Source organism: Ascaphus truei, chromosome 6, assembly GCF_040206685.1.
Source record: "Ascaphus truei isolate aAscTru1 chromosome 6, aAscTru1.hap1, whole genome shotgun sequence".
Lineage (NCBI taxonomy): Eukaryota > Metazoa > Chordata > Amphibia > Anura > Ascaphidae > Ascaphus > Ascaphus truei.
In genome coordinates, this window is record NC_134488.1 from 30,007,128 (window position 1) to 30,030,388 (window position 23,261).

The 23,261-nt window shown below is 46.4% G+C and overlaps 2 protein-coding genes across 7 annotated transcripts in view; both read left to right on the forward strand.

The window, feature by feature from the left end:
* The window catches only part of PTAFR (platelet activating factor receptor), a 9,515-nt gene extending 4,735 nt beyond the window's left edge, over nucleotides 1–4,780 (forward strand). Inside the window, 5 exon segments of the mRNA XM_075603766.1 lie at nucleotides 2,959–3,118; nucleotides 3,120–3,404; nucleotides 3,406–3,645; nucleotides 3,647–3,790; nucleotides 3,792–4,780. Of these exon segments, the coding sequence (XP_075459881.1) occupies nucleotides 3,008–3,118; nucleotides 3,120–3,404; nucleotides 3,406–3,645; nucleotides 3,647–3,790; nucleotides 3,792–4,091 (1,080 nt within the window). The 5' untranslated portion in view covers nucleotides 2,959–3,007 and the 3' untranslated portion in view covers nucleotides 4,092–4,780.
* A 14,658-nt stretch (nucleotides 4,781–19,438) lies between these two features.
* Nucleotides 19,439–23,261, forward strand: part of EYA3 (EYA transcriptional coactivator and phosphatase 3) — a 96,376-nt gene continuing 92,553 nt past the window's right edge. For all 6 annotated transcript variants that reach the window (XM_075603769.1, XM_075603768.1, XM_075603767.1 and 3 more), the window contains exon 1: nucleotides 19,439–19,689. The gene's annotated coding sequence lies outside the window, so the exon portion shown is untranslated. The remainder of the gene's footprint in view (nucleotides 19,690–23,261) is intronic.

Sequence of the window (23,261 nt, forward strand, 5' to 3'; positions counted from 1 at the left end):
TCCTTTGTGGCTATATTGTGCTGAGGTTTTATTCAGATCATCTGTTCGTTTACTATTACGCTGTTGAGTTATGTTGAGTCAGGGGATGTTTTATTCCAGTGCACACATTCTCTGACCGGCCAGTCAAGGCAGGGGAGGGCTTATTTGTGCCCTAAACTTCTGTAGCCTTTACAATCTACTTACCTGCTTGAGTTTAGTGACTGTATGATTAGCACTGCCTAACAAAACAAACTAAGTGTGCCTGTATGCCATCTTTAATACAGTTTTTTTCTTTGCATCATTACCATTGAGTGCTGTTCTTTGTTTGCTCTTTTGGGGTTGACAACTTTTCACTATTGATTTCTATAGAACATGCACCGCAACATATTATTGCATTTGGAGTGCCAGGTGCCTCTGTGATATATATATATATATATATATATATATATATATATATTATATATAATCAAAAAATAAATAGATGATACCGTTCTGTGGCTAACGAAATGCTTTTATTTGTGCGAGCTTTCGAGATACACTGATCTCTTCTTCCGGCGATGTTACAATGAATGAAGCTTCATTCATTGTAACATCGCCGGAAGAAGAGATCAGTGTATCTCGAAAGTTCGCAAAAATAAAAGCATTTCGTTAGCCACAGAACGGTATCATCTATTTATTTTTTGATTATTGAAGCTCGGCTAACACGGTACTGATACCTCTATATATATATATATATTTTTTTATTTTTTTATTTTTTTTTAAGTTATGGTGGGTGAAAAAGGTGACCAGAAAACCTCCCCCGTTAGCATATAGCCAATAAAGAATATCACTTGTGAGCTCATTCACATGTCTTAGACAGGTCTGCAACCCTGCCTTTCACCATCATCACCTAGCATACAGTGCTCCCACTGCAACAAGGGATTCTGGGAAATTACATGCAAATGAGCACACAATGTGTCACCTTTTGCCTGAAATACCTCAGACTATAGAACCTGTCACTGGGGTGGGAGCCTGAGTCCTATAAATTGGGGTTTAATTCTTATAGTGGGTGTGTGACAGGGACTTATCCCTGTTTAAATAAAGCTGCCTCTAGTGGTCCGGAAAATCCAGCAGAGAGCTGGTTAATTGCAGCTAGTCAATTGACCAGCTCCACCTGGGTAATCAGAGGAGGGTAAAAAAAAAACCTTCTGGGGATAGACCAAGAGACTCCTTAGCACAGATACAGGCAGTCCTCGGTTATCCAACACAATGCGTTACTCAAAATGGCGTTGAAAAGCGAAACGTTGTAAAGCGAAACACGTTTTCCCATAGGAACACTGTTTAAATGAAAAGTTCCGTTCCTGAAGGCATTTTTAACACTAAAATACACCAAATATTTTATGCAGGCAATAAGATATGCAGCACACACATAAATTATATAGTGTATATACTGTATTATATATATATATAATATAACATAATAAATTATATATTATATAGTATAATATTATATAGTATAATATTATATAATATATATATATATATATATACGCTCTTACGACACTTTGCAACGTTGTTTATGTGAATGTGTATATATATGCACACATACACAACGTTGCAAAGCGTCGAAAGAGCGTTGGATAAGCCATTTTGGTGTTGTAAAAATGAATATAGGTATGCATTGCATAGCGTTGGATAAGCCATTCGTTGTAAAGCGAAGCGTTGTAAAACGAGGACTGCCTGTACTGTGCTGACATAGGGAGATGAAGTCTTGAGCACACAGAAGAGCTGTGCTGATAAGACACCAGACCTCTTTTCCTGGCATACAGGTACCTCTTGAGACTTTGGGTTGGTTAGGTGGGTATGGGGTTCCCTTTCTCCCCCACATGTCCATTAGTGAGCATAACTATTAAAGGGGCAATGTTCTGTATAGCATAATAGTTAAAGGGGCAATGTCCTGTGCTACTATATATATATATATATATATATATATATATATATATATATATATATATATACTATTATTCTAGTTTCTTCTCTACCAGAGTTAGTACAATGATCGCTCTGTGCTCATCCTATAACCTTAAGGTTAAAGCAGATTACCAACCTTATTACATTTTTGTTAACCCTTTTTGATTTTCTTTAAAGCAGCAACCCTGCCCGAATTATTTTTCTTTACATCGCAGAGAACCGGGGCACGGCCCGGAGCTAACCTGTGTTATTTTTAGTTCCAGGACCCCCCGCTTATCGAGGTATTTGCAGGTGTAGTTAGAGGTGTTGCAGCTCCCTGAAGGCATCTCAATATGCCGGCAAATCTCTTGGGTTCAACAAGCCAATAGGAAACCGCACCATCATCCTTTGCGGGTTCCTATTGGATGGCCACTTAAATACCCAGCTGAAACACCAGTAAGTACACTGGTGAGTATCACTGGAATCTGGGGGGCCCTGGAGCTAAAGAAAAAAACATGGGTTTAACTCTGGAAGCCGCCCAGGTTTAAAATGCTTTAAAAAAAAACAAAAATCAATGCCCAATTTTTGATTGCTGCTTTAATGTTTTTTTAATAGGCTCAAAGCCTGCAGTTCTAATTGCACCGCAACAGGAAACACAAAGCTGTTTTCCATACAGAATTCAGAGGGTCTTATCAGAGAAGCTGTCCTTTCCTGAACTTTTCTATACGGCTCTTTGACGTCCAGTGATAGCTGTAAAGTCCAGATCAAACTGGGGCAGATGTTGGAGGTGTTCTTCTTTAAACTACCATGTCATATATAGCTTCAGTAAGGGGTTGATTAGTAACCTTAAGAGGAGGACAGGGTTAAGCTGTCCCCAGGAATCGCCGAAGCCTGTAGGATTAGTAATGAATCTGAATCTAACTTCCTGTGTCACAACTGACATCACAAATTCAAGATGGCCTCCACCTGGCTCATGTAGCCAGTGTAGTTAGTGTCAAAATACCCCCAACAAGCTTTCTGTCCCTAACACTCTCTTTTTCTACTTTCTAGGACAAGGGAAACACGCGACAAGTAAAGCTGATATTTACGACGGAATCTGATGAAAATGTCTTCAGAGACAACTACCGCCAACCTTGGCACACAGTCCAGTGATCCAGATCCCTGCACAGTGGATTCCGATTTCAGATACAGCCTCTTCACCGTGTCCTACCAGCATCATCTTTATTTTGGGATTCATTGCCAATTGCTATGTTCTGTGGATTTTTGCACGGGTTTATCCCAACAAGAGGCTGAGTGAGATTAAAATATTTATGGTCAACCTGACGATGGCTGACCTGTTATTTTTGGTAACGCTTCCCTTCTGGATTGTTTATTATCATAATGAAGGGGATTGGATCATGCCAGCATTTCTCTGCAATATGGCCGGCTGCTTTTTCTTCATCAACACCTACTGCTCTGTGGCGTTTCTGGGGGTCATCAGCTTTAATCGTTACCAGGGCAGTGACACGACCGTGGAAAACTGCTCAATCCACAGCCAGGACGAGAGGTATCTATATCTCTGCAACTGTCTGGGTCCTCATAGTTCTTAGCGCTGTGTATTTTCTTGCTACTGATGGGACCAACCAGGTGAATATTGACGGACGCAACTTCACCCGGTGCTTTGAAGAATACAACATTCATAACAGGGATCCTGTGGCTGCCATCCATCTCCTTCTGATTGCCGCCTTCTTCATCGTGTTTTCTAATCGTAATAGTTTGCAACCTGGTGATCGTCAGGACATTGTTGACCCAACCTGTCCCAGTCAGGCAGAGCTCCAACATGAAGCACCGTGCACAGTGGATGGTTGGAACCGTGCTGGCTGTCTTTGTTATTTGCTTCGTCCCCCCACCATCTTGTACATGGGCCCTGGACTTTGACTGTCCTCAGAATGTGGAGAGAGAAAGACTGTGGCTTTCGCAAGATGTTGAACGACGCACACCAGGTGACTTTGTTACTCATGAGCACCAATTGCATGCTGGATCCCATCATCTACTGCTTCCTCACCAAGAAGTTCAGGAAACACCTCACCGAGAGCATACGAAGCCTGAAGACCAGCCGCAAGTGCTCCCGAAACACCACTGACACTGGCTTAGAGTGCTCTCTTCCGCTCAAGGAGAATTTGGTTAACATAGTAAACCAGTAGACCTCACAGACACTCTGTCAGCAGTAATAGCAGCTAGCAGTATGGAATTTACCACTAGACCGGAGTGCAGTGTAGCAAGACCCATCCATAAAGGAGAAACAAGGCCAGGGCTTCTACCACAAAGAGAGATCGGGTGCAGCTCTCTTCCTAACACACCAGACAGGCAGGTTCCAGACTATATGAACCCAGTGCTTCCTCTTCCAAATTTTGGATTTACTGGTCTAAAAACTTAATTTCCTGGAAGAAAATCGCTATCACGAAATGTTGAGTGGTTAGTACAGGGAACAACAGTTTTAACATGAAAGAGAAGACGATACGCCACCTCTTTGTGTGATTTCTGTCATTCATCAATTTTCCTGCTGTTAATAAACCTGCAGCAGGCTGCAGTGGGGCTAACTGATAATGAGTAACATACCGACCAGTTACCGACCAGTAACACGTGGGAACCCAACCTCTTATATATAATAAATCCCACCCTCAAATGTATTATGTTGAATGTGTAATACACCTTTTTTGTAAGAAGAAAAAAATACAATGCTTTATTTTTGAGTACTTTTTATTTAAAAAAAAAACGTGTGTCGTTATTTTTCACAAAGACACTACAGTGACATACATAGGCAGCACATCACTGTTCCTATAATGTAATTCTGATGGCATACACACCAAACAAAAAGTACAATCATGAAAATGATACTACAGAGGTACAGTTTCATTGTTAAACACACTTCACTTCATGAACTTTTCAGAACCTTTAACCATAATATCTACTGTCCTGGAACCACTCTGCATGTTTAGTTTCTTCTGTTTTCAGGCAGCCATTGCTCCTCAGTGTAGTTGCAATAATTGTGACGGTGCTCATCTTGAATCAGGAGGTGGACCCGCAGGGTTGAGGTATGAATGCAGAATAACTGACTAGAGTCCTGTAAGAGTGTTCGTAGTCGGTAGGCAGGCAGGGGTCAGGGCTTGCGGCAGTGGTGCAGAGTCCAGGCAACAGGCAAAGGTCAGGGCAGGCGGAAGGCAGTGAGGTCGGGGTCACGGTTCGGGGTCAGCAACAGGGATTCCAAATAGGCAAAAGGGTAATGCGTGACAGCGAAGATTAAACAGAACTTTGCTCAGCGACTCCCACCAGGAACTGCAGCCTTATAAAGCAGACTACCAGAACCCAAAATGGCCACAGTGGGCAGAAAGGGCAAGAGAGACAGAAAACCTGGACCGTAGTGAAAACCCAGCACGGATCTAGCAGAATCCTTACAAAAATGTTGCTACCCCTTGTGGCTTCCCAGCCAGTTGCCTTGGCAACCTTCCTCTGCTCAAACCTGAGTTGGTTTAGCCTTCTCCCCCTGCCTTCCTCTGTTTATGAGTATGCCCCTTTTGCTTGTCCCTGCCTGGACAGGAAAGTGTGCTTCTTTTACTATCAGCAGACAGTGAGTAGATGCACCTTTCACTGCTCCCCCAGAAAAGTATTACTTTTCACCTTCTCCCCACAAATGTTACCTGCCTGTTATTTTATCCCCTCTGCATACCCCCTCCAATAAAAGTGACAGAAAATAGCAGGACTCCGTGTGCATTTAAAAGAGATGAGTGTAGCTACCTGATCCTACTCACTTGCCACAGTGGGCTTGGGCCAAAATATCGACCATTAGTTTTATCAACGTTAAAATTAAAGAGCCTCCTCACCTTCATTACAATACATTAATTAAGGCAAACTATACTCATTTGGAAGTATGCAGGCACCATGTTAAATAATTACAGATACAGTTAAACAATCAATGAGAGATGATTATTTTGTATTTTGTATTTGCGATGTTATTTGGAACTCGTCTATGGCACTGGAACTACCAGTCTGAGAGGCTCTGCTGTGTAATTGCTCAACATGCTCAACCGTCATCAACACACTCACCGGGAGTCGGGAATCCGCGATGCAGGACATCGTGCCTGATCTGGTGATAAATGCCTTCCAAGTCAATGGTAGTTACCGCAAGATCGGGCGTGGTGTCCTGCATTGCGGCTTCCTGACTCCCGGCCACAGTGCGGCCTTTTTGGAAGAGCATGTATCTGCCCTCCCAATCTTCACATGATGACATTGGTATTTAGTTTCAGACTGCACACGGGAGTGATGGGGTAGTTCCGCTTAGTCTGGGGTTATTTTGACCAATTTTACATAGATAGGAAGCAAGGAGTAACGGAACTGAACCACATTCATTTAATTTCCAGGGACCCCTGCTTTGTTAGATGTTTATTGGAAAAGGTGCCGCCGGTACACTCCCATCCAGGGGAAACAAAATAGAGGTTTCAATCCCCCGTGACCCGTGGGCCAAAGTTGCGGTTTCCCAGAGGCCTGCGTGATTCAGGGATTTATTGGCAGCATCTTGTCCGTTAAGTATCTCGAGAACCTGGGGGTCCCCAAATCTAAAATAAACACGGGTCAGGCTTCGGAGACCTACTGCTTCCCACATATATAAAGGAAAGAGTGGTGGAGGAAGGAGGTCAAGGTGGGACTGCTCCCATAAACCCTTTCTACCATGATCCATCCATAGCCATCAGGCCAATCATGGCATCATAAACCACAGATTGCCAGCTCGCGCCATGACTTCTAATAAGGAATAAGGATAGTTCTTAATATTTACAAGGTAGTATAGGTCCCAAGTCCTATTTACTTAGACAACTATGACGAATCAAGAGATTAAAATGCTGCCTATTTGTATCACACTTGGTGTTTTTGTCTCTTCTCGGCACAAAAGTGAAGATGTGCTCAACAGCACACCACAGATTTCCTGGTGAGTTTCATTCTCCTCTCTCACTTGCAGGAAACCAATATGGCAGGGGTGGTCAACTCCAGTCTTCTAGGGCCACCACCAAGTCAGGTTTTAAGGATATCCCTGCTTCAGCATAGGGGGCCCAATCAGTGAGCCCCCTGTGCTGAAGCAGGGATATACTACGAATCTGACCTGTTGGTGGCCCTTGAGGACTAGAGTTGACCGTCCCTGACCTAACTACACAACTAATCAATAAAATACTGACCTCAAAAAGCCTGGTGTTATCAGCATAACCTTAACCATATCAAATGTTTCAGATTCAAGTGAAAATCGTTGCGCATTTGAGTGACGAACTAAGCTTTTTAGTACCAGTTAAACGATTTTAGAGAGGATTTGACTTTAAGCATCACGGCAGGTAAGCAGTACCTTCCCTGAGGTACATTTTGTTTTATAGTAAGGGTAATTTTTTTTTTTTAAACTTGCTTGAAATATTTATTTGGTGGTTGAGTCAGCGCGTTCTCTAAGATTCAAAAAATGTAACTTTCACAATTATCTGTACAAAGTGCAATGTCTGTATGAACACAGTACCATGCAAATCAGGACATGGTAAAGCCTACCAAAAAAAAACCAAGGATTCTATAGAATGTTACCCAGGAACTTCATTTAGTTCATAGTAAGACGTTTAATATTTTAACGTGCACACAGTTTATTTGTTTGCATATAAATCTCGGGTGTTACATCATAAATCATAATAAATCATGAATGAGGCCATGCAAAGATTTAATGGAGACCCTCTCTGTTCCCCCCCATCTCTCCCCCCCCCTCCCTGGGATGAGAGGAGGGGGGGTCAATTAAATCTGAAGCTTACATCATATGGCATGGCTGCATAGAAGCAGGGGAACTATAGGGTGGGGTTACCCTCCGTATTTGTGCAGCCATGGGGGATTATTACAAAGCTCGCCCGATCACTTTGCTGGTTGGAAAAGAGGGGAGGCTATTGCTATCACGTTCAAAATCAGGGGCAGGGCAGTGACCCCACTACCTACGGTTATATAGTCACTCGCTGGACGTTCTCTGTAGGGTATATGGGAAAAGTAATTCAAATGTAAATAACTTAGATTGTTTCTATACATTATAGAATGTGTGAGGTCCCGGGGTGGGTCTGTCCTCGGTGAGAAGCTGGCTCTCGGTGATCAGAGCCGGGTCCCGGGGGTGGGTCTGTCCTCGGTGAGAAGCTGGCTCTCGGTGATCAGAGCCGGGTCCCGGGGTGGGTCTGTCCTCGGTGAGAAGCTGGCTCTCGGTGATCAGAGCCGGGTCCCGGGGTGGGTCTGTCCTCGGTGAGAAGCTGGCTCTCGGTGATCAGAGCCGGGTCCCGGGGTGGGTCTGTCCTCGGTGAGAAGCTGGCTCTCGGTGATCAGAACCGGGTCCCAATTTGAGTCTTTTTCTTAAAAACAATACATGTCAAAAATAATTATTACACCCAACAATATGGAAAGCCAAATCTATTTTTGCCAAGTTAGACGGATTCTACAAGAATAAAGAATTGAGAATAAAGCATAAAGATGGATTCTACAAGAATGTAAGAATAAACAGGTACAGTAGGTAGAGTTTTTTTTAAATCTTTCAGAAACAAAAATTGATTATTTACGGAACATGTTTTTTTTCCTATTACCTTTTTTCTTTAAGTATCCATTTATTGCCAATCTTCTTTACAATACTTGACATATATTGACACACTTGGATAGCAGAGGAATTAGCACAGAATAGCTAAATACATACATTATATGCATATCATGTGTTTCTCCTAAGGCAGGGGATCGCAAACTTTTGCTGCTGCGCCCCTTGTCTCGCCCCGGTGCTCGTACCCCCCCCCCCCCACCTTGGAGCTGCATCATATGACGCTGCAGTCATTTGACACATGTTATGCCACGTCACATGACCCATCATTTGACGTTGCATTGTGTCACACAGCCGTCTGAATCACGGTAAGTTGAGAGTTGCAGAGGCCTCACACGATCCCCCGGGCATTTCATTGAAATGCCTTGGGGAAGAGTGCAGGACCTCTGCAACCGCCGCGCACCCCCAGAAAAATCTCCCGTGCGCCCCAGTTTGCGCAGCCCTGTCCTAAGGGATAAATGGGTAAGCCAAAGAGGGCTCCTGGGTGTCGGCGAAATGTTGAATAGCAAAGCAGGACTATAAAACCATTAAACAAGAAAACAATCAAACAAAAACGGAGACATTTAGGTCTTATTGTAATGCTGTGCTCACCACAAACAAGTCGGGACCCCGGTACTGAGGTGGGAATGGGTATAAACGCCAACCACTGCCACGGGGGCACGTCTGGAGAGTGGATGGTCAGGCAGCCGGGTCGGTACAGAGAGGTTAGAGTAGTCTTGATACTTGCCGAGGTAGGAGCCGGTAGAATGGTCGGAGTCCGATAGCCGTGGTGAGGGGTTGGAGCCAGTAGAAACGTAGAAGTCCGTAAGCCGTGGTCAGGATTGGAGAGATGCAGAAGGTCAGAGGAAAGCCAGGGTCGGTAAGCCAGAAGTGCGGAGTCCAAGGGTCAAGCTGGGTCGGTACACAGGAGATCAATCTGAAAGCAAGGCGAAGGTACACGGAGCAAGGCAAGGCACAAGGAAGTGGGAGAACAAGCGCTACCAGGAACTATGCTCAGCCAAAGTGCAAGTAGCACAGCTGAACATATATAGGAGAGCAGGACCACTGAGAGAGAGGGGAGGAGTAGAGGTGCGGCCTCAGCAGAGGCAAGGATAGGTGGAGTGGTGCATGAGACAGGTGGGCTTGATGAGGGTAGTTGACGCGCATCTGGGGAGCGGTGCACACGCGTCACGTGTGTCCAAAAATCTTGGAGCCAATTTCAGTGGGTGTCTTGAGCCTGATGTTCCTCGAGGAAAGCCACACTCTGTCTCCTGGTTTGAAGTCCAGTACGTTGCGACGATGACGATCCGCCTGGGATTTTTGTCTGCGAGTCGCCTCTCCAAGAGTCTTTTGAATTCTCCTCCAGGATTCTTGCAAAGAGTTGATTCTGTTTTCACTTGCTTGTACCCCGGAAGAAAAGGAAGTGATGGGAAGGCATGCAGGATGAAATCCGTAGTTAATAAAGAATGGTGATTCTTGTGTAGACTAATTTCTTAGAGAATTGTGGGCGAATTCTGCCCAGGCCATAAGATCCAGCCAGTCGTCTTGGGCATCGGAAATGAAGCACCGTAAGTACTGTTCCAAGGTGTGATTTGTCCTCTCGGTTTCACCGTTGGTCTAAGGGTGGTACCCGGATGAAAAATTTAAGGAAATGCCCATTCTCTTGGAAAAAGATTGCCAAAACTTGGAAACTAATTGTGAACCTCAATCGGAGACTAAGGGGGTCATGCAGTAAAGGTCGAAAAGGCACTCTCGGCAGGGGTTTGAACTCGCCATGTTTTTGCCGGGTTGCTCTCATGGTATGCAGGAAGGACCGAATCCCTGCGAGAGCAGCCTGAGCAAACATGGCGAGTAGCCGGTGGCGAGACGCTCTGTCTGCCGAGAAGGGCTCCCTTGCCGAGATCTGTCTGCAGAGAGAGAGATTTGCCTCTCTCTGCGCATATCTCGGCAGAAAAAATAAATATGTTTTTAATAAAAATGTAATTCATAGTGTAGACGTGCAGGGGGTCTCCGGAGCTGAACTGCGTTGGTTTTAGATTCGGGGACCCCTGCTTCCAGATATATAGGCCCTGTTATGGGATGCCGGTATCCCTCTGCATTTAAATGTCCCGATCACGTGACCGTGGGATGTAAACAAAGCAGAGGGATACCGGCACCCCATAACGGGGCCTGTATCTCGGGAAGCAGGGGGTCCCCGACCTCAAACCAATGCGGCTCTGCTCCGGAGACCCCCTGCACATCTACACTAGTGACAAAATACTAGTATCAATAAACAATAATTCATTACCGTAGCGGCTATCCGCTATGGTAATGAAGCTGCATTAATGATTTTTATTAATAGCGTGCGGGAGCAGGGGGTCTCCTGAGCTGAACTTCATTGATTTCTGGCTCAGGGACCCCCTGCTACCCGAATTACAGGCCCCGGTATGGGACATCGGGTGCCAGTGTCGCCGCCATTTTTATTGCGTCCACGTCGCGTGACGTGAGACATGTAAGCAATGGGACACCGTCACCCGATGCCCCATACCGGGGCCTATAACTCGGGAAGCAGGGGGTTCCCGAGCCAGAAATCAATGCGGTTCAGCTCAGGAGACCCCCTGCTCCCGCACGCTATTATTAAAAAATACATTAAAGCCTCAATCTCCAACCAGCAGCAAGACGCTGGATTGTTGTTCCACATTACTGCTTGTTTTAATTGGGCCGCGTAGAAATATTTAATTATATCTGGGACACCCAAGCCTCCACATTCCCTTGGTGCTAGCATTAATGATCTGGCTACCCTTGGCCTCTTGTTGTTCCATATAAATTGGAAGATCCGATTTTGGATATGTTTAAGTTCTAAAAGAGGGACATGAATTGGTAGAGTCTGGAAATGATACAGAAGCCTTGGCAGAATATTCATTTTTACTGATGCTATCCTACCTAGCCAAGATATCTGATATCTTCATGGATTAAATGGATTCGAATAAGGAAAAAGCAAACCCCTAAGTTAAATTAGGGGAGTGCACTTGCATCTCAGCAATTTATACCCCCTGTAAAGTCAGGCATATTATACATAATCTGGGGTTCTGACTCTTTGTATTGTAAAGGAAAAACAGGATGTAAGGCGCCCCTATGTGAAGTGATTGGATATATCCACGATGTTTATGTCTTGAAAAATACAATAAAATAGTTTGAAATAAAAAAACAAATAAACCCCAAACTTAATGCAGGTCATTAAAAAATCTCTTCATATTTCTCTCCAAAACTTCAAGAAAGAAAAAAGTAAATGAAGGTCTTCAGGTGGTGTAGCCCAGGGTTGTCATTTAAATCAGCAAAGCCAGTGGGGATTTCAGAATATTATATATATATAAGCCAATATTCTGATTCAGTGCATCCTACAGTGAGTTCACCACAAACATACATACAGTAGGTTTTAATAAAAATATATAATTCTTGTGATGATGTAACAAGTTGCTTAGGAAGCTGGAAGTGATAAAATAACTGGCAATAGTTGTAAAAAAAAAAAAAAAATACATTAAAGCAACTTCATTACCTTAGCAGCTATTCGCTAAGGCAATGAAGGGGTTAAGGCTCAATAGCATGTTTATTGTCCCCAATAAACATTGCAATACGCAACACACCCACATCCTGTGCCCCAACAACACCTATACCCCCTAACTAACATAACCTGGCTTAATTTTTTGGGGATGCACAGGAATGATACTATAGGCCGGCGATGGCCGGCGGGTGGTCCCGCAGGTGCCCGGGAGCCCCCGCTTGCCTGCAGTACTAATTCTGTGCTCCAAAAAAATAATTTAAAATACATCAATACTTTTAATTAAATGCAAAGCCCCCTAACACATACACTACAGTAATGGGCAAGATTACCATTATCCACATATGGATAATAGTGCATTTGCCCATTTCAAATACATTAAGCAGAATAAATAAAATAAATACATCTTGCACTCACCGTTGCCCGGCTGCCACGATGAAGGCCGTCCTTATCTTCACCCCGTCCATGTCCCCTCCGGTGCTGCAAAACATAATAAAACAAAACAAAATAAGAGTCAATCTAATGTCCCCTAACCCCTTAGCGGTTATTAACCGCTATAGTAATTAAGGGGTTAACCCATCCTCACCCACTACCCACCCGGGAGGCCTAACCACCCTCACCCACTACCCACCCAGGAGGCCTAAACACCCTCCCCCACTACCCACCCGTGAGGCCTAACCACCCTCACCCACTACCCACCCGGGAGGCCAACCCACCCACCTTTGGGGACAATACCCCCTTCACCCATCCCCACTACCCACAATAAAAACAATACAGAGAACAGCCCCACAATAAACATTACAATATTTAATAAACAATACATAACCCACCCACACCCTTTGCTCCCCATAAAAACATGATTTATTATTTTACATGCAGGATTCATACCCAGACCTACGGTAGTCCCCGGTGGTCCCAACGGGTGTCCGCAGGCCCCACAGTGCACCAGAGGGGGGTCTGGGGGTCTCCGGGTGGTTCCCGCCAGGCGCACTGGGCCTCCGGGTGGTTCCCGCCAGGCGCAATGGGCGTCCAGGTGGTCCCCGCGGGTCACCGTGGGCCCCAAATGGGGTCCACGGGTGGGCCCGCGGGTGTCTGAGGGTCTCCGGGTCAGCCCCACAGGTGTCTGAGGCCCTTGGGTGGGTCCCACGGGGTCTGGGGCCCTCGGGTGGTCCTTGCGGGTCCGCGGGCCCCCACAGCTATGGGGCCCCCGGTTCTTCACCACAGGTGTCCCCCGTGGGTCCTCAGGTTGTACCCGTGGGCGTCCAGGTGCCCCAGGTGGTCTCCAGACGTCCCCGCAGACCTAAGGAACCAACCCTGTATGTACATTAATGGGCAAAATAACTATTATCCAGATATGAATAATAGATTATTTGCCCATTATTAAACCCAACATTAGCATGCATAAATAAAGTAAATAAATACACTTTTACTTACCATAGCAAATATGATGGTCATCCTTCTCTTGAAACTGCAAGGTCCCTCTGTCCTCCGTTGCCAGAAAAATACATTGCAAATACATTCAAATATCCCCTAACCCCTTAATCACCTTAGCGGACCACTCCGCGGAATGTGCGCGCACCCTGTCCAGGCTTAATGCCTCTTCTTCCGGCTTGCGTCCTCGCGCCGACGTCGGGGGCGCGCACACGTGGCTCACGTTTGGCGCGAACGGGTCCCGCCTCCTCAGACCTTGTCAGGAAACATAATCCCACCTGATCCCTGCTCCGGATTCACCAACCACGTCCCTTGCTTCTGACGCACCTCCACGCTGCAGGTTTCTCATTGGTTGCTCTCTCCTTGTGCTCAGCAGCCCTACTGGCAAATTGGCTGAGCATAATTCAATGTTCCATTGTGTTCATTGCTTCCTAGCCTTGCAGTCTTGTCTTATCCTCTTGTTCGCAGCTCTCTGTTATTGACCCGGCTTGTTTTGGACTCAGCTCTTCTGTGCTCCTGACCTCGGCATCCACACAACGACTATTCTCCTCTCTCCAACCTGGACCCCGGCTAATAGTACCTGCAATGATCCGTACCTCTCCAACCCAGACCCCGGCAAGTATATCTACTATCTGTAGATATACAACCCAGACCCCGGCAAGTATATCTACTATCTGTACCTCTCCAACCCAGACCCGGCTACCTTGACCAACCTACACTCCAGACGTGCCAACGCGGCTGTGGGTGGTGTTTATAGCCATCCCCACCTCGGCCCCCCCGGTCACGCCTTATTTGTGGTGAGCACATCGTGACTCCAAATCCTTAGACTAGTCGTCAGATCTGTGAAATATGACTTCTCGCATTTCTTCTAGCATTTTCTCTTTACTCAACCCAATGATTCAAAGCATATTATTTTGTGTATTATATACGTATCTGTGCATATATACACATTGTGACGGTTATAAGGGGATGGTAGAGGAGGGTATATATATTGCCCCTCTATTATTGCAGAAGTTCTGCTATAATTATGCACCAGGAAGATGCAGTGTATAATTTGTGGTTTATTGCACTTTCTATTGGGTCCCTGGGGTGGAGCACTTGGAGAGTAGGGTGGGCCAGTGCTCTACTCCACGTTTTGGAGATTTACCACGTACAATCCAGACCAGGACTTCTTGCTCTCCCTGGTCTCACAGAGCTGGAACTGCTAATTAAGAGGAGCAGCTGTTAAAACCTGCCTGTGAGCAGAGTAAGGCAGACCAATTTGTTTGAAGAGAGCTGTGTTTTGTGCTCAGTGGAGCAAGGATTTTTGTTTGTTTGATTTATTCATGTTGTCTGCTGTAACATTTGGATGGCAAAATAAACAGACCAAAGCTTTATTTTTCACCTCTGTGTCAGAAGATTATCTCCTCTACCAGGAAGGCTGTGTGAAAGTGGTGATCCCTGGACGAAAGGTATATTACAAAAGGGTACTTTTGTCACAACATACAGAAACGAAAAATAAAAAAATAAAAACCAACTCAAACAGCGGACACATCTAATCAAGTTAAACAAATTAATACTTAAACCAAGATGGCTTCCAAGGGGTTTTAAGGATTAGGGTAGGACATAGGCATATATATTTATCTAAACATAAGCATATGAATAAAATACTAATACTAACATTAACCCAACTCTCTGGGCATCAGGAATTTGTATTTGTATTAATTTTGTGAATTAAGTCTCCCTCTAGGACTAGGTAGTTTTTTAGCGCCCTTGTCACAGAACCTTGCATTTGTCCATCACTTCCTGTAAATTCAATCCATTTGTGGATTAATTCTTGTAGGTTAGGCCCATTTTCATAGTATACCTCCCATCTAAACATAGCTGTTGATCTATTTGTTTGAGTTGTCAATTGGGAAATGGAGAGGGAGCTGGATCTAATCCAGCAATCCATAATACACTTTTTTTGCCGATATGAGAATGAGATCTATCATGGCTTGGTCTGACGTGTAAACCAGGGAGTCATGACCCCAAACAAAAGAGGTTTATAATCTGTAGTTAGTTTCCTGTTTAACAGCCTGCTCAGGAGTTGGGTCATTTTATTACAGCATTATCTGATCCACATTCCCATATACAATGCAAAAAATTGGCATCAGCGCATCCACATTTAGGACAATTACCGGAGATATCTGTTTAACATTTTTGTAGTTCTGCTGGGCTAATATAGCCTCTGTTGAGAATCTTCAATTGTATTTCATGCAGATGCACTGCTGGAGTTGCTCACTTTAGCCTGTTATAAGATTGCAAGATCCGGTTCCAGTCTGCAAGGTCTGGGAAATCACTCCTCTAATTTGATTTGATGCCTTCCCAGATCCCCTGAATTTGTTAGAGGTTTATATACCTGTCAGATTTTAAATTTAAATAAGGAATCTGGTTTTAAGTATGAAGCTATACATCCATGTACAAAGATATTAGGCTATTCTCTGGTGATAGTAAATATGTAGTGTTTAAGTTGCATATATGCAAAGTTGCTATCAGGGATATTTAACTATTTCTGCACTTCCTGAAAGGAAAGCTCTGAGCCTCTCTCTATACAATAAAATTGATGTAATTTACATATTCCCATAGATTCCCATACTCTAAAGATCATAGATTCATTGCCCAGCTGGAAGTCTGGATTTCCTACTAATGGTAAAAAATTTATGAAAACTTTGGCTTCTTTTAAAAGGCCCAGGAGTTTCTTGCAGGCTCTCTTTGTATCAGCGAACAATCTATTGGTTTTTACTGAAACTGGTATGCTTTTGCCTCGAATTTGATCAAGGTTACTGGAGCAGCAATATCTGGCTCTATCTCAGGAGATAACATTTTTAAGAATATCGACATTTCATTTTATATTATCGCAACAATATGGTATATTGTCCAACTCTAGTGTGAGGGGAGCCATATTGGGAAGGCACAGATGTCAACCTTCGAGGACCAGAATCGGTGAGATTTTGGGTTTCTAGATTAAGAAATGTTTTTAATGAGAACGTGGTGATTTTTATCAGTGAGACACATTCGAAATATCTGTGAGACTGCCTGCAAATCAGTGAGAAGCAAGGCTGCCACCTTCTGTTAACTGATAATCTGGAGACTTTTTTTATTTTTTAAAAGGTTTCTTTTATATATTTAACTCTCTTACCACCTCCAGCGGCCTTTCCCACTGCATTGTCCCATGAAGATGGCTCCGCGACGTAAAATGGCGTGGCGTTGCCATGTCAACGGGACATGAAGTCACGTCGCCGTGCAATGTCACGTTGCCATGACAAAGGGACGTCCTGAGGTGCTGCATGCCATGACAACGGGGCGCCTCATGTTACGTTACATTATGGCAACACAGCGTCATTTGACGTCGCGGAGTTATCTTGACGGGACTATGCAGGGGGACATGCCGCTGCCACCAGAGACGGTGAGAGCCGAGGTCCCGCGCATGTACCTGCACCAAACATCTCAGCCGGCCCTACAGTAAGGCTAGGTCCTCACTGTAGTCGGCCGCGTGCTCCTTACCTTCTCCCTAGCTGTCCCCGGAGCCTCCTCGCTCCCTGCGACGCGTCAGCCAGCAGGGGCTACAACAGAATTGTGTTCCCGTGCGGCGACGCGTCACACGGTGCGCCAGGGAGCCAATGAAGAGGGGAGATCGCCGGAGCCAAATTCCTTCCGATCCTTCCTGTTTAAGTATAGGTTTCCATTAGTTGAGTAAAAAAAAAACTTATGTCAGTGCATGGTAACCTTCATTACTGTGCTTATTTCCATGTATTTAAACGTTTTATTCCTTCTCGCATGCAAGTAAATGTAACCTCTACAGCGTGAGTGCTTTTCTAAAAAGAAGCTGACAGGATTGTGCATACAAGTGCGGGCAGATGAACACAGACCGAGCCCTGCAAAACAAAAACAAAAAAAAATACACGTTGATGAAAAGCGGATCAGAAAATTTGCGTCATGGCCGCGCCCCCACACCTAAAAACGATCCCTACAGACCGCGGTGAAGTGCCGAGCACGCGCCGCAGGGACGCAAGGCGGGCATGCAGAGGGACCTTAACCTACGCCGGAGATTTTGAAATCTCAACCCGTAGCCCGGAGATTCCTGGCCAAAACTCTCTGGGGCAAACCCAGAGATGCACAGTTACTCAGTGAGAGTTGAAATGTCTGGAAAGAGTTCTTGGTCAGCACTCGAGAGATTAAGAAACCGAACTGGTATAAGCAAAGTGATTTTTCACCTAAAAATGTTTCATCTTTATTTTTTACTAGCTGAGAGACCCGGTGTTGCCCATGAGTTAAATTTCCCGCTCCCTCCTCTCCCCCTCTTTCTCCGTTCCCCCCCAGAGGGAGGGACAGTGGACAGGAGGGGGGGGGCAGTGGACAGGAGGGGGGGGGACAGTGGCCAGGCAGGAGGGGGGCGGGGCACCCAGTGCCCGACAGGAGGGGGGCGGGGCCCGTACAGTGGCCCAGGGAGGGGGGCGGGGACCCGTGCGACCAGGACGGGGGAGGATAGTGAACGGGAGGGGGGGCAATGGACAGGAGGGGGGGACAGTGTCACCCACACACAGAGGTCTCAGTCCTGTGCGGCGCTGTCCCTGGAACATCATACGCAGCCCCCCCCCCCCGCAGTCCTGTGCGGCGCTCCGGCGGGTGACCCCGCCCCCATCCCTGGAACGTAATACGCAGGCCCCGCCCCTCGCAGTCCTGTGCGGCGCTCTGGCAGGTGACCCCGCCCCCATCCCTGGAACGTCATACGCAGGCCCCGCCCCCCGCAGTCATGTGCGGCGCTCAGCGGCGGGTTTCTCGGAACCCCCCTCACTCCTCCGCCGCCATCCGCCACGTACACCGGGGAGCGGAGACCCAGAGGCAGGAGGAGCCGAGAGTGCGGCGGGAACAGCGGCCATGCAGCGGGAGCAGAGCCTGGCAGAGGCACCAGAGGCCAGCGGCGGGCCCTAGCTGCTCCCTACCGGCTGGCCCGAGCTGCTCCATACTGGCCGACCCTCACCGAGAAGCGGCCATGGGGAGCAGGAGAGTCCGGATATCCGTGTGAAGGAGGCCGCAGGAGGTGAGCGGCGGAGCGGGTGAGGGGGGGTGATGGGGGGAGCCGAGTTGGGGGGGTGATGGGTGGGGGGGAGCCGGCGGTCCGGGCCACTGGGTGAAGAGGACAGTGGCTGGGTGGTTGTGCGTGTGTGTGGCAGTTGCGGGTGAGAAGAGAGTGGCAGTTATAGAGCCACGCAGGCCAATGAGAGGCGTACGGGGTGGGGCAGGGATACGGACCAATCTGATTGGCCAGAGGCTGGGACCAATCAGATTCACCACATCTAGGAACAACACCACAAAATTCAATTTATATATATATATAGGATTATATGTAATAGTAAACAAATATCAAATATGAAACAAATCAGGGTGTTATGGGACTAATTATGTCCTTTCACTTATATTACTCAAGGCATTCACTTAGTATCATTCGCTAGATGATGGAGAAACTTCCTCATTATAACAAAGCACCTCCACACTAATCATGTCTTATTTGTACAATACTGAATGTCCCCACGTAATTGCATTTTCCTGGTTGAAAATATGCAACTTCCTTTTTAATTTAAAGCTAAGTAAATTTGGCTGCGATATGGCCGCCTTGTTGTCCAGCAGGCAATGGTAAACATGGCGTCAACTATCACAGCTCCTGTCACAACGAGAAAGAGAAAAAGAGGCGGGAATGAGTAGGCGACGTCACGAGACCGCCTAAATCAAAACGCGCCCTTTTTTCCCCCTGTCCCGTCACCCCTGCTTGCCCCGCCCTCTCCCTGCACGAACCACCAATCAACTTCCGCTCCTTCCTCTTGCCGCCTCTCTACCCTCCCCACGCGCTTTGCCCCGCCTTCTTTGCCCTAACAACTTCCACTTGCGTAATCACCCCCCCTTCACTACCCCCCTTCCCTTGGTTCCATCCGCTTCGTCCCCGCCCTCTTTTAGCGCGGTCTCGCGCACAACGGTCACCTCAGTCCCCCTCCCCCCCTCCCAGTGACGTCACTCCGCTGCGGCACACGCAGCTCCCGCGCCGGGCGGAAGTGCCTGAGGTAGCAGCCGTGTGTGAGCTTGAGGAGGGGGGCGGGGAGTTACCGCAGGTCACCGCCGTCATTCCTATTCGCCCTCTTCCCCCCCACCCGGAGCAGCCCGGAGACGCCCACGGGTCCCTTCCCCCGGGGGAGCAACTGAAGTAGGGAACCTAGCTGCGGCCTTGTTATGTGTGTGGGGTGGGGATTGCATGTGGCTGTGTTTTGGTAACCAGGGGTGCGCGCGCGGCCCCGCCTCCCGACCCTCACACAGAGCTCAATATGGGGCCTGACAGCCGTGCTGAGGCAGAGAGGAGGGGGGGCCTGCCACTGATTATTATTAATAATAATATCATCATCATCATCATCACTACTATTATTTATATCACTCCCACCTCTCAGTAAGGCTGCGCTTATAGTGACAGCAACGTTGCTTCAAAACGAATGTATTGAAGTTGCTGCGTGCGCTTATAGTAGGAGCGGAGCGTTGGTTTGGTCGTGATCGCTGGAAGTCGCTTCAACTTGATTTTTTCCAGCGACCGTGACGTCGCTGTCGCTGGCACTATAAGCGCAGCCTTACACGCACTACAATATACAAGGAGCTGAAGCTACAGCCGCGAGAGCATCTTGTGAATGGAAGATTGTTTACACCTAATTTACAGGGACAGTCATCAATAATACATTGAGATTTCTACATTTGGGACAGGCAGTCTTGTCAGTAAAGGGGTTAATGTCTAATGAACCACTGGTATTGGAATGTTGTCCAGTGTGAAGTACAGCGGAGTATGACTCGCATGTGTCTGAAGACATGTTTGATGAAATTGTTTTGCGGCTGTACGGTCATACAGAAATGAACTAAAAAATGAGAAATTGCATTTTCTGCGTTTATTCAGCGCTAACTGGTGGTACCTGGCATTGCTCGGGAAATGTAAAGCTGCGTCCCCCGCGAGCGTGCTGGTGCGCTTGGCTCTTGCCAGTTTACTTATTGAAGTCTTGATGTGGAAGCCCCCGCTCGTGCACGCACGCTCTCCCGAGCTTGAGACAAAAAAAAGTGACTTTGATGGGCGCGCTCAACATGCCACCACGTGCGTGCTTGCAAAATATACAGGACACCCGGCGCTCAATGCTTAGAGAGTTGGTGATGTCACCGCTCGAGCATAATCGCGGTCAGCGCCAGCGGGGACGCAGCCTAAGGCTAAGCTCATACACTCTGCTTGCGAGAGTGCAAGCTCTTACCTTGCCGTGTGGTTGGAGCAGAAGCGATCCCTGCTTGTAGTGCTGGCGGCGATGTGGTGGCGTGGCTGACACGCCTCGAAGCTGGTTCGCCTTCATTAGCTGGTTGGGGCGAACCAGCTTCGGGACGCTAATGTCACACCGCAGTCGCCTGAGTAGACAAAACATTGTCTCCTGAAAAAACTGCTGCGTCAACACACCTTTTCGTCTGCAGGCGCGAAGGCACTTGGCTAACTCATATAGCCAATTACTGGTGTAGTTGATGCACGCGCAGCAACTCCTCCACTATAAGCTTGGCCTAAGAAACCAAAAAGTACTGATTTATAAATGGATACTTTCCTCCTCCCCTACCCCCTCATCCCAACCTCCTCTTCATTCCCCTCACCCCCTTACCCCCCCCCCATCCCTCCTCATTCTCCCCCCCCATCCCTCCTCATTCCCCCCCCATCCCTCCTCATTCCCCCCCATCCCTCCTCATTCCCCCACCTCCTCCTCAAATATTTTATTTATTTATAAAATGTTTTACCAGGAAGTAATACATTGAGCTGCCTCTCGTTTTCAAATATGTTCTGGGCATAGTTAAGATGACGACAATTGGTTACATAAGTGAACAGGGTATACATTATATACAAGACATTGCATGCACAGATAGAGATAATATATATTATAGGCGTATGAAACAGTTACAGACCAGATTAAAATGTGAGACAGCCTTAGATTGAAAGAACTTAAACTGGTGGTGGATGTGAGAGTCTCTGGTAGGTTGTTCCAGTTTTGGGGTGCACGGTAAGAGGAGGCGGAGCGGCCGGATACTTTGCTGAACCTTGGGACCATGAACAGTCTTTTGGTGTAAGATCTCAGAGAAGTGCTGCATGTGGTAGGGGTGAGGGGCTTGTTCAGATAGACGGGTAGCTTGCGCAGAAAGTATTTGAAGACAGGAAAGGTGAACTTTGCGCCTAGACTCAAGTGATGACCAATCTAGTTCTTTGAGCATTTCGCAGTGATGTGTGTTGTAGTTGCATTGGAGAAGAAGCACATTGAGTTGTAGAGGGTATCAAGTGTGCTAAGATGGGTTTGGGGTGCCGAGCCGTATGCTATGTCCCCATAGTTGATAATTGGCATTAGCATCTACTGTGTGATATGCTTTCTGACCAGCAGACTTTGGGAGGATTTGTTCCTATAAAGTACACCTAGTTTGGCATAGGTTTTGGATGTCAGGGTATCAATGTGCATCCCGAATGGTAAATGGGAGTCAAACCATATACCCAGGTATTTAAAACTAGTAACAGGAGTTAGGGTGGTGTTAGCGTTGGTTCTAATCAGGAGCTCAGTCACTGGAAGCTTTACAAATTTAGTCTTGTTCCCAAATACCATTGTTACAGTCTTGTCAGTGTTTAAAAACAGTTTGTTTTGGGAAATCCAGTTTTCGAGTCTCAGTCAGACTGAAGTATGTGTTCAAGGTCGGAGAAGCTATGGCTGTGTGCATATAAGATTGTGTCATCTGCATACATGTGTATTGAAGCTCCCTTACAAGCTGTAGGAAGATCATTGGTGAACACTGAGAAGGGTAGGGGCCCCAGAACACAACCTTGCGGGACACCACAGGTGATATCCAAGGGGTTGGAGTTAGAGCCTGATGTTGGGATCTACCTAATAGGTAGGACTGAATCCAGTGTAAAGCATGCATCCCTATTCCAGAGCTCTGGAGTTTGTTAAGCAGGATAGCATGATCAACAGTATCAATAGTCTTTGCAAAATCTAGGAATACTGCACCAGTGAGTTGTCCCCGTTCCATTCCACACTGGATTTCATTGCAAACTTTTAGCAGGGTTGTTACAGTGGAGTGTTTGGGGCGAAAGCCAGATTAGAATTGACTAGGGAAATTTGTCTTGGTATAGTAATCGCTTAATTGGGAGTGAACACATGTTTCCATGACTTTGAATAGTATTGGGAGAAGAGAGATTGGCCTGTAGTTTGAGTGTTTTTGTCCCCACTTTTGTAGATTGGGACAACTCTGGCAGTTTTCCAGGTCTTAGGGATATGGCCTGCAGACAGGATTGTGTTGACTAGGGAATCAATTGGATTGGCAATGACTGGGGCACAAAGCCTTAGGAACTTAGATTGTAGTAAGTCAGGTCCACATTGGCTGCTTAGTTTTAATTTGATTTGCGCTTGTGTAATCTCTTCGAATACTGGGCCAAATCGAAAATTGTGGTCAGTGTTGGGAGGGGGTGGGGCTATAGGGGTACTCTCAGAATGAGATTCAGGTTTGTGGTTTGGGTTTCGTTAGTAAGTTAGTAGCACACCCCACAAAGTAATCATTGAATGCATTTGCAATGTCAGTGGGGTTTGTCAGAGTAATATCCCCCTAGTGATATTACTTGGTTGTTTATGGTTAGAAGACTGGAATACATTGTTGATAACCTTCCAGAAGTTAGCTGGATTTGATGTATTCTGGAGGAGATTGTCAGAGTAATATTGTGCTTTTGTTTGCCCCTTTTGC